Source organism: Crinia signifera, chromosome 1 (assembly GCF_055691185.1).
Source record: "Crinia signifera chromosome 1, ASM5569118v1, whole genome shotgun sequence".
In the NCBI taxonomy this organism is placed as follows: Eukaryota; Metazoa; Chordata; class Amphibia; order Anura; family Myobatrachidae; genus Crinia; species Crinia signifera.
The window spans coordinates 282,016,644-282,028,688 of record NC_139217.1 but is presented as its reverse complement, the minus strand read 5'-3'; the positions used below and the strand labels follow the sequence as shown (position 1 = coordinate 282,028,688).

Sequence of the window (12,045 nt, the reverse complement as noted above, 5' to 3'; positions counted from 1 at the left end):
GTCCCGATCGCATCGCACACAAATCGAATGCGATTTGCATGCGATGCGATGGCATTCAAAACGCATGCAATGATCGCACGTGTATGGGCTCCTTTAATTTCTCTGTATTGCATCACACACATTAAGAAAACACATGTCCTAATTACTATGCATATGTGCAGCTGTTTGCCAGGTATATTACTTAACTTTTTCACTGCCAGTATTAGGCCAAACTAAAGAACTTTATTTTGTACAGGTGTAGTTATTGTTATTTTCGTTATTATTTTGTAGAAAATTATATGTTTTCAATGTTTTTTTTTTTTTTCATTTGGTCATGATATTTTAGCTATTTACTTGATACAGGGGTAAAACCAGGTCATACATATCATCTTTTTTATTTATGAAAACCGCAGACAGGCTTTGTGACATTCAGACATGACAGATCTAGACCACTGATATTCACATGTACATGTACAGTATTACAATGTTGCCTTATCCATGTGCATTGCTTATAGGAAACATTGAGGTGTAATGCTATAGTGGCAATGATAAATGTAGGCCTGAAAGAGAGAACGGTTTTACAGAAAATGTACTGGATTAGGCTACAAGTTGTTCTTTTCTGGAACTACTAACTACACACAACTCGTACAACGTTTACATGACAAAACAGTGCTTTGTGACAATCAACTACATCCTACAGGTCTTGTCATTAGTATTACAGCATGACAGCAGGAAGAACTGTACTATGGCTTTGTAATGGTATTTTTTCTTTACCTCCTGTGACATTAGATTTATATTTAGAAAGTTGTCTCTTAAGAGAAGAATGTATTTTACTCTCCTTATGGATTTTTATTTTAAGTTCAGTCTTTGCTATCGGCAATGTGAATTCATTTCATGTAAGGATACATACATCATGTGTATACAGGCTTGTTATGCTCATTAACTGTTGTTGAAAAAATGTGCTTTATGGTTCACTGTTTGTGTCAGACGATTAGTTACTATATGCCACACTTCCAGGTTATTTGTATCCTGGTAGCTATTTATAAATATCCTGACACGTTATGTGACAGCTCTGCAGAGTCAGTAGTAGTGCTCTCCCAAGTGCAGGTTACTGGAGACATGTATGTGCCACATGATCTATGGCTTAAATTAATGCTGACACTACAAGTTTAACCGAAAACAGGAGGATGTTATCACAATGCTTCATATGTATCATCATTTGTAATATAGCAGCTGGAATGAAAAGATTACCATGTAACTTAACCTAGGGTTTTTGACTGGCATGGATTTTCACAAATCCATCCCAGACATATGTACAGTATATATTTCATTGTTTCTTAACAGTGTTGGTAAAGGAAATATTGAAGAGGGTCAATCCCAGTTGTATGTACAGTACTATTTATCATCCACTGTAAAAGATCAGATTTATCTAGCTACTGCGTCATTTTAATGTTTCCGTGAGATGTATAATTTCTTGCTGAATATGCTGTTCTAATTTCTTGTTTACATTTTAAAAGATGATTGAGGAGATTACTGTCATATGCGTCATGTCAGATAATGTGACTTATAACATTTACATCTCATTAGATATGGGCAAGTCACGTTGCAGTTATACATTTATATGCCTGTTTACTATGCCTCAGAGATAACCTAAATAGTCTATTACTGCATAATACATCAAGAAGAACATCTTGATTTGCCCTGTTTATTTGCCTGGGTAGATGGGTGTCCTGAGTGCTAGTGCTCATGTATGATACAGCTCTGCCTACTCACACATATCTATCTTTCTATCTATCTATCTATCTATATCTATCTATCTATCTATCTATCTATCTATCTATCTATCTATCTATATATATATATATATATATATATATATATATATACAGAGGCGTAACTAGATATCCGTAGGCCCCATAGCAAAAGTTTGTAAGGGCCCCCTATTTAGCAACTGATGGTGATAAATGTATGCAAAACATATTAGTTTGACAGCAAAGATGGGCCCCCTTCAGCTTTGGGCCCCATAGCAGCTGCACCCCCTGCACCTATGGTAGTTACTCCCCTGTATATATATATATAGATAGATAGATATAGATATCTATCTATCTATATATATATATATATAGATATATATATATATATATCTATATACTGTATATAGAGATATATATATCTATAGATAGATATATATATATATATATATATATATAATAAAAGGCTAATGCTGCTCCTTACCTCTATGGAAAAATTCAAATGTTTTGCGCGCCGGAGGACCCTTTAGGAGCGCTATTGTTTTATCAGGCATTTTGGTAAATGTATCTGGAAGATAACCGCTGTTAGCTTGTGTATAGTGCATTATCAGTAATCCTGCTGCCTGGCAGTCATGCTAATAGCAGGAAAGCCCATACTGTATTTGTCCATTTTTGGGCTAAGGATACTTTGGCAAATACTGTATACCACAGTCCTGAAGGACCCCAACAGTGCATGTTTTGCAGGTCTGCACACAGAATCACAGGTGAAATGATTAGCTCCACCTGTGGATCATTTAAAATGTGTCAGTGAGTAATGAGTGCACCTGTGCACCTGCCGGGTGACTTGGAAAACGTGCATTGTTGGGGGTACTTGAGGACCGAGGTTGAGAACCACTGCTGTATACAACAGTTTTTCCTTTATTTATGTAACCTAAGCTAAGCATAGTATGAAGCAGGGGTGGGGAACCTCAGGCTCTGGGGCCGCATGCGCCCCCCGTAGCCGGTCTGAGTGGCCCTCCCACCTGCCCGGTGGCTTTGCCGGGAGTCAAGTACAGGGGAATTCTTGTAAGTGGTCGGTAGTTCTCGCGAGATTTCTCCTAATCAACAGCAGCCAGAGACAGTCAGTCCTATTCAGCGGCAGTCGCCGGAGCATGGGGCGGCTGCAGTAGGACAATTTGTAAGAGAAAATTTTACTTATGGCCCCCGAAGGATTTTTTCCCCATACAAACGGCCCTTGGCACATAAAAGGTTCCCCACCCCTGGTATAAAGCATTGCTGTAAACTAGAGATAGGTCACACGCATAGATATCGCAGTAATGACTTTGACTGTGAATTTATTTTTATAAACAATCGGTTGCTAGCCATGTAGTTGTTGCGCATCATTATATTACCTTATATCTCTTATAGGTATGAAACTTCGAGATTGCTTAATGGATAACGAGAAGTTTACAACATTTCTACAACAAAACATAAGCATGCCTCCCGTTGTAGTAGAGGAGATATTAAATGCTGACCTCAAACTGGAACAGGTAATGCACTAAATAATGTTCCCACAAATCGGTTTTACAAAACAACGTGTGTACACTTTTTTTGTAGGATGATGTGCACAGTTTTGTTCAGGCACAGTGCCTGGAATTCAGGGAAACAAAATAAGCTGGCCAAGGTCACAGTGAGCAGACACATGATTCCCGGCATGTCTCTCAATGTCACTGATATCAGCACCCTTAGAGACTGAAGTACTTGTTTGCCATGGGCTAACACATTACCAACATGTTAGCCATAGTACTACTCATAGCGGATGTTTCATTTTATTATTTAATATCAGGAATGTAAAGAATTAAGTGCTTTTACCCATGTGCGTTGGGTTACTGTTATGTATATACATTAAATATGCTATTTAGTTTCCTTTTTTTTGCGTTATATCCTCTTGGTCATTCCGTTGTAGATAATCGGGGTCAGGGTAAATGTACCAATTGAAATTGTTGCTTTTTGGGTCTATGTACTACTGTTATAGCTAATTCTAGTTCATTGCAAATATAGATTTGATCCAAATCAGTGCATGTATTTGTTATTTCAGGTCTTGATATCTGGATTCCAAATCCGCTTAAAGGATCTGTGTAATAGCTCCAGGCTGGCAGAGTATGTGACCATTCACAACGAAGAAGTTGCAAAATTCAGCCAGGCAGCAATATGTGCTCTTCCAGAAGACAAACTCAACCTGCTGGAGCACCAGTTCCGTTCCAGTATCGACCTTCTGAAGCCCATTACGGTATGCAGAATGTTGACAAGTAGTAGACAGATTAACAAGGCTTTCTTTACAATTGTATAATCTTGATCGGATTACAACTTTATTTATTGGTCTTCAATTTATATTAAGTACTTGAATACAAATTGAATCAAAACATATCCACTAATGACATTTTACCACTAATGTAGCACTGGTCGAGAAGGATCTGATCAAAATGATTTGGATCATTATTGGGTAGGTCCCCAAATGAATTCCCACTTGGGCTGAGTATGATATGACTAATTTGGCCAAATTGGATAGAACATGCTGAACTGCCATCTCACTACTTTCCACATGTGTTACTAGATTATGGTACACAGCAGAGAAAGGGCCAGACATTAGGGGATATTGACACGGTGTATGTGTATAGATAGAGACTGTGAGGAGAAGTTGTATTAAGGTCACACTGTTTAGCTGTGCTTAGCAGTCTGATAAGAAAAATGCAGAACCTGATGTTCCTCTGTGGACATGCAGCGTGTGAGCATAAGATAAGCCTCAGTGACTAGCTCAGCTATGCAAGTGCCAGGTGCATGGATTTATCCCAAGAACTTGTCATCTAACTGAACAGCTCACAGTGTTGCACCTATTACGTTCAGATTGCCCTATATATTCATTTGTCAGGGTAACAAGCAATATATGAAGGCTCCAGTTACGTTAATGCACAGGACTCCTTTAACAGGAGACACAAAAATGTAAGCATGCATCTTTTCGGAGTTATGTCTTGTATAATACAGGATCCAAATAAGAAGTCCTGCGTGATGCCTGTTACTTTTTGCCTAGAAACAGCTGCATGCTTGCTACATGATTTGGCTGCTTTCTATTGGAGCACTGGAGACCACACTGACCTACAAACTATGTTGTTTCCATCTCCTTACAGTGCACTAGCGCGATATCCACAGACTGTACTGGAAATGAACCTACTGATTTATAATGAGGGCTGCAGGGAATGTTAGGATCGTTTCTGGGAATTAAATGAAAAAAAAAAAAAACATATCCTTCCAAGTGTCTATAATACTAAAACATGTATATATATCTAACACATCTATGCAAAATATTATTTAGGCTAGAATGTTTTTTGTTCTGCATTTTAAACCATATTTTTTTCATGCTTCCATTCAGGTCATTTATTAGCAATATATCCAGTTTTGCTACATATATGAGCTTAGATGACATTATGTAAAAGGCTATTAGAATGATTCAATGTCTGCTAAAGCTTTGTTACGGATATGCTGAATTACACTGGTACACCCATCTGACTACAAGAAAGCTAGGCCTAGGCAATTGTGTATCCTGACTCTATTGTGTGTTCATTTTACATTTCGTCATGTTTGTGATTGTTTATTCTCTCACAGATATACAGTATAGTAGTTACCATAATGATATTAGTATGTTAGAAATACCAGACACTGTCTAGTATGGACATACTTCCCCCTTCATTACCAGCAAAAACCTTTCCAGGGCCCAAAAAAATACACATTTTCTTTGTAAACATTGTAAACGTTTAGTTGTGTATTTGCATCCAGTCACAGTGTGTGCTTTGGATTATGTGTGAACTGTGATCTGAAGCATTCTCTGACACATTACCCAGAGGTCAGTGTGGGGAGTTCCAAGAATCTATTAAGTCACTGTGCTCTGTTTCAGTCAATAACATGAGTGAACGCCATTGTCCTCCCTTCAGTAATATAAACTGATGTAATATACTTGAGATAATTATATATTTCATATGGAAACTGGCCAGGCAGCAGGACTCTAGCAATTGATAAACATCTCCTTCATGGCCACCTCGTGATCAGATCTGGCCTTTATAACAAAGGCATAGTTGCTTGCCAACCGTCCCTAACTTCCAAAATTTCACTTGCCAATGGATTTTGAAGAGTTATGGAGCGCACACACGGGGCAATGCCAGGGTATTTTCTAAGTGATCTCACTAGATCAGCTAGAAAATGTCCCTACATCGCTCCATCTGTAGAGGCCATAGCGATCACCATGCGCGGTCCCGCATGGGCGCTATTGCATAGCAATAATATCCAGCATGATGGATAAATCTAGTTAATCGCCGGGAAGGGCCAGTGTTCTAACCGGAGAACACTGGCCATGACAGATCGCTCAGCACACACCGCTGACATGTTGCTGTGCAGCACGGTGTGCTAAGCAATCTTGCGGAGGGATTTACATTGCTCAGATCACTCAGCAGTGTTTCCCCTTAAGAAACAGCAGTGAGGAAAAGGAATATACATGAAAGTCTGTGTATAGGGGTAGAATATTAAACAGCCAAGCCCCATAGTGAAATTTGGAGGCGGGGATCAGCAATAAAGGGTGCAGTGTTTTTAAAAAGATAAAAGTACGTTATAAAAAGTGTAGTATATATGATATGATTGGCATTGCTGAGCTCCAGTGTTCATCAGGATGTCACATGCAATGTGTTTACATGCATCTGGTAGCAGTAAAGTGTCCCTGGATATTATATTAAAGTGTTGCCAATTATGTATCATGGTCCATATTCACACCATTGACCGGTTTCTTCCTAGTACTTCCAAGAATAAGCATGCAGCATTGCATTATGGATTAAATGTTGTAGGTGATTGACTTGGTCATTTTTTTTTTTCTTTTTGTAATTGTTTTCTTAAATAAGAACACTTTATGTCACAGAGACATTTATTTTTGCAAACAAAATTGTGGGTATTATCTACTTTAAGTAACCAATGTTTTCTTATTTTGATTGTGATAATTACAGAAAGAGATGTCTTCAAAGTCCTTCCCAGTGCTGAGAGAAGTTACTGAAAACTTGCTGCACAGCCTGGGGCAGCTTGCCAAAGAGGTAAGTATAGGGCATTAATTTGTAAGAGTGGAAGGGCAAGTTAGAGTTAGAGACTGTAGCAGCACTTATTATCCTGGCCGCAAAGCACTGTCTCTAAGCTGCGGTTGACCAATTGTTTGAAATGTGGAACATGTACATACTGTGCATCATGCCTGGCTAAATATTATCTTCTACTTATTCTCTCTGATGTCTTCTTACGGAAAACATTTCTTAAAGGAGAAGGCCACCATCATTTTTTTAGTGTACACACCAATTAAGATACGTTAATATTATTAGTAGCTTCCTGTTATTTTGAACCTGGAATTCCAGCAATCCTCTGTCACAGTGTTTTTAAAACTAACCAATCAGAGCAGTCCTTCACTGCCAAAGCTGCTAGCAGTCAGGGGGCTAAGCGTTCCCAGGCAAATATTTTGTATACTGTGCTTCAAGCTGAAAATCATTAAAGAAAACATTTGAACAAGTACAGGATTGTATAGCATCATTCTAAAAAATGTGCTTTCAATTTTACTTAGAAGCAGAATAAAAATGCAAATGATGTAATTATAGATTATTTTCAAAAATATGTTGCGGGCACTTGTTATAGTGATGTATATTCCTCACTGCCGACATTTCTTTGCCTTAATAATAACTGTTACTAAAAGGAGGGGAATCCAAGCTGATGTTTTAACGATTCCCAGCAGCCCATCAACCACAGTAGGATAAAGATTAATATTGACACTGTAACCCTTTCTCACTCCTACGTGATATAGTCTCTATGAGCCTGTTTATTCCAACTGCATAACATAATATGACAGTTGTATATATTTAAAGAGGTAAACAAATTTGTGTCAACAAGGGAAACCAGTGGAATAATTCACAAACTGAATTGCAGCGTCATAGATAGTTGTTCAATGAATAGAATAGAGACAGTGATAGAACAGACAGCGGTGGTTGTCCTGACATCTGGATAGCCACACTATAAATATAAATACAGATTGATTATATGATGCAGTTGTAACAATAGATAAACTGTAGAATGGAATGAAAATATTGAACCTCAGACGAGCATGAACTTGTGTAATGGGATTTTTCTCCAGCTGCTCCTTTTACTGGGAGGCTCCCAGGTCTGGGGCAAGAGGTATAAAAATGATGGAAGAACATGCAATTCCTATCCTGCTGATGTGGCTGATTTAGGCTTTAGTAAAGTTGGCAGCAGTCCCACTGTGAGCGTCACTGACATTCTCATGCTCCAGAGGGAACTTCAGTTTTTTTTCTTTCCATTGTACAGAACAATTTGTTCCATTTGTGTGTCGGAATTCATACTCCTCTTCTAGACGTTTACTGGCCCAACTATGCCCAAGTTACTGTTGTATTACTGGAATTAAATGGGGATATGAAAGCACAATACTAGTTATTGTTGCAGGATTATTTTGGGCTACTTCTTTCTACTAGTCTTGTATAGACGACTACTCTAGATATGACAAAACAAATGATATTGTGTTTAATTTAAATGTTGTTCACATTTCTACTTATAAGATAGACTACATTATTTGCTATTGTTGCTGAATATAGACCAGTGATGGCTAACCTTGACACTCCAGCTGTTGTTGAACTACACATCCCAGCATGCCCTGCATCAGTTTTACTATTTGGCCATGCTAAAACTGATGCAGGGCATGCTGGGATGTATAGTTCAACCAAATCAGGAGTGTCAAGGTTAGCCATCACCGATATAGACTATTTATTCACTATTGAAGAAGTTCTGTAATAATGTTGGAATTGTTCTAAATGAATAGTACAGTATCTGCATGCAGCTGTCCATCCAGGGGTGGTATTCAATTGTTTTTCACCGGCATTTCAGCTTGCTATTTTCAGGGATGGTGAGCTGAAATGCGCAAATGCGTAGCTGAACCCGACCATAATGAACACAATATGCACAAAAAAAAATAGATTAATGGTATGTCGCCCAATGATGATCTGTCATTTTACATGGGAGATTGGGCACAAAATAACAACTGAATACCACCCCAGATGTACGTACGTATATGTATTATAATGAATGGGTCTTTCATCAAACAGCATAGGAGTGGGACCAGTGGGAGAGATACAATGATTCCACATTCGTTTATCTAGGTGCAGTTCTAGCTACTGGTGGATATGTCATTAATAGATTTATATAGTTATAATAAAAAATTCACATACGTGAATAGAAATGATTCAGCTATGTGAAGCTCGGGTGTGGTATAGGGTTCCAACTGTCGGGATCCCGACAGCCATTATTCCGACGTTGGGATCCTGACTGGCTGGACCCAGACAGCATGGTGAGCGCAAAAAAGCCCCTTGCGGGATCGCTAGGCTCGCCATGCTGCGAGCACGGTGGCTCGCTACGTTCACCACCTATTATATTCTCCCTCTATGGGGGGTTGTGAACCCCCACGAGGGAGAATTTCCGGTGGCCGTCGGGACCCCGTGTATCGGGGTTTTGACTGTCGGGATCCCGATGTTGGGTAAATGACTGTCGGGACCCCGTCCGGCACCCGTGAAGCTCTCCTTCAAAATACTCTAGTGATAGGAATAAAATGACTGTTTCCATACCAGTACTAAATGTTGCACCATGTAAAAAAAAATATTGTCTGTTGAATGACAAACAAGAAATACAGGTTGAGTATCCATTATCCAAAATGCTCGAGACCAGAAGAATTTTGGATAACGGATTATTCCATATTTCAGAATATTTTTATATTTCAATGATGTATCCTTAGCTATCTTGCATTTATGTTGTACACATCAAACACATGCAATATACACAAATATATTTTATTTGTGCATAAAGCAAAGTTTCCAAACATGAAACAAAGTTTGTGTACTATCTCAGGCTCTGAATTTGAATTCAACAATCATTTTCTTGCACATACAGTAGGAGAAAGTTTCATCTTTGCTCCTTTGGCCATGGCTATTCTATTGTTCTCAGCTGCAATACGTATTGTATTGCAGCTGAGAACAATAGAATAGCCATGGCTAGCCATGACCAAAGGAGCAAAGCTGAAACTTGCTCCTACTGTATTTAGAGACAGTTACATATCATGCCCTCGGTAGTGCCAGTTACATATCATGCCCTCAGTAGTGCTGTTACAGATGTCCCCAGTAGTTTTTATAGCAAGAAAAAAATGTTTTCTTCGCTTTCTGCAATGTATGGAATAATTTGGATAAGGGATATATGGATAAGGGATACTCAACCTGTACTATTATTGTCCCTGGTTTTGAGGATTCCAAACAGTACTACAGGACACTTTACTTTCCAACTTCCTTTTATTTTTGTTATATTCTGTATGAGAAAGGTCACCTAAAGAACAGGCCAACTAGCCAAGTGGAAACTTGGAGTGATATGTGTGTTTCATGCTTATATGGGAGTGTCTGACTGTGAGCTCTCTTTGATCTGTTCAGGTTATCGCTATGAAGAGTTGGGGAGACATGAGACAGGAAGTTATGTTCCTGACCAATGAGAACTCCACAGCTTCACCAACCTCTTTATACCAAGCAGTATCGCGCATTGTGTGCGGTCATCCTGAGGGAGGAGGGCTGAAGATCAAGTCCCTCAACTGGTATGAAGATAACAACTACAAGGCATTGTTTGGAGGAGGAGGAGGAGAGGGAGGTGAAAATGGCACAGAGGAAGAGTCGTCTGTCTATGACAATTCCACAAGTATGTGAATACTTCTTGCATTCTTTAGCGATTATAATGATACTGAGGGTATATTCCAAGGCAGCAGACCAAGAATACCGTAGATATATTAAATATATATAAAATAAAAAGTAAAATGTGATTTTGCTGTTTTTCATTTCTCTGTGGTTTATTATTAATGATAGCATATTAAACACAGTCTATTGGCTCTACTATCATTTTAGTGCAACATTGTCGCCTTTTTAGCTTAATATTTGTCTATAATTGGAAACCCAACATATTAATGCTTATAATAATATGAAATTAGGAATATTGAAATTATGTTTAAAATGTACTTTGTAAATGGCTATAAAATATTATTATAGCCTAATTATAAATGTGTATCATTTTTGCACCCAGCCTATGAAACCACATGGATCTCTGTTTAGTATGACATAATATGATCTTTATTTAGTATGGCATTCTCTGTCATCATCTGTGTCCTCTCTCAAATTATGGTTCCATTCCTGGGCAAAAGCAAAACTCCTTTAGCTACATGAGGAGATGGGGTTTAGGACAGGTTATATAACCTTGTATAATCTGGAAATGTGAGATTTGACAGATACTGCAACTTTATCTATTGCTTTCCCCAGAGCATTATAAGCACAAAATGTGTGACTTTTGTAGGTAGTGTTGTACTGAGGCATGAATGGCCCACTTCGGGAATACAGTGGTAAGGGACCATTCTTAGGGTTGTTGCCAGTTTCCAGAGGGGATGTGGCCAGCTGCTACAGAAGATTGGCTAACCATTAGAGAGTGAATGGTCTAGGCCTCTTGATAAGTATATAGTAAATACAGCTAGTGCATGTATGATAATGTGCCAAATTAATAACAGAAATGCACTATAGTCCACCATAGTCCCTGCAGTATTTATAAAATGACCTGTGGATTATTTTGTTGTGATTGAAATATTGTTGTTTCTCAAGCTTGTGGTATTGTAGTAATATTTTATCTCTGTCTTTAGCACCTTACTGCAATGATCTGATGAATACGCTGGACTCCAGTCCTCTGTACAGGATGATATGGAGAGCACTGAAGCCTTTACTGGTTGGCAAAATCCTTTATACCCCAAGCACTCCAGCAACGCGCTTGTTAATGTCTGAGGTGAGGGGCACAGGAGAGCCTGTTTGAGTCTTTGTTATCATCTTGCATTTAACTGGTGATGTTCATACTGTATATGTGATATGCATCATTATCTGCTTCTAGCATCTCAATCATTTTCCAATGTACAGATGGAGCCGCTCTCATCTGAGTGGCTCCCATTGCGATGATCGCCAGCACAGGTTGGCAAATGGGGCGCGTGCACATCGGAGAGGCTCACACGCCCCATTCTTAGCAATGGACATGCTAGTGCGAGAAACGCTTGCGTGTCCATGTCTGCCAAATCGCCATCAACCTGATACCAGCGGATGGTGCCCCGGTGTATACGCTGAGAGTGGCTTTATCTATATGTAGTACATAAGTCAGTTTTTTACGACTAGTCAATAAAAAACAGATTTCCCTATTCAAT

General features: G+C 38.8%; 1 protein-coding gene across 2 annotated transcripts in view; it reads left to right on the top strand.

The window, feature by feature from the left end:
• ABCA1 (ATP binding cassette subfamily A member 1) overlaps positions 1-12,045 on the top strand; it is a 103,705-nt gene that overhangs the window by 42,685 nt on the left and 48,975 nt on the right. For both annotated transcript variants that reach the window (XM_083184856.1, XM_083184865.1), the window contains exons 6-10: positions 3,138-3,259; positions 3,808-3,999; positions 6,752-6,835; positions 10,259-10,517; positions 11,500-11,639. In XM_083184856.1, the coding sequence (XP_083040982.1) occupies positions 3,138-3,259; positions 3,808-3,999; positions 6,752-6,835; positions 10,259-10,517; positions 11,500-11,639 (797 nt within the window). The remainder of the gene's footprint in view (positions 1-3,137; positions 3,260-3,807; positions 4,000-6,751; positions 6,836-10,258; positions 10,518-11,499; positions 11,640-12,045) is intronic.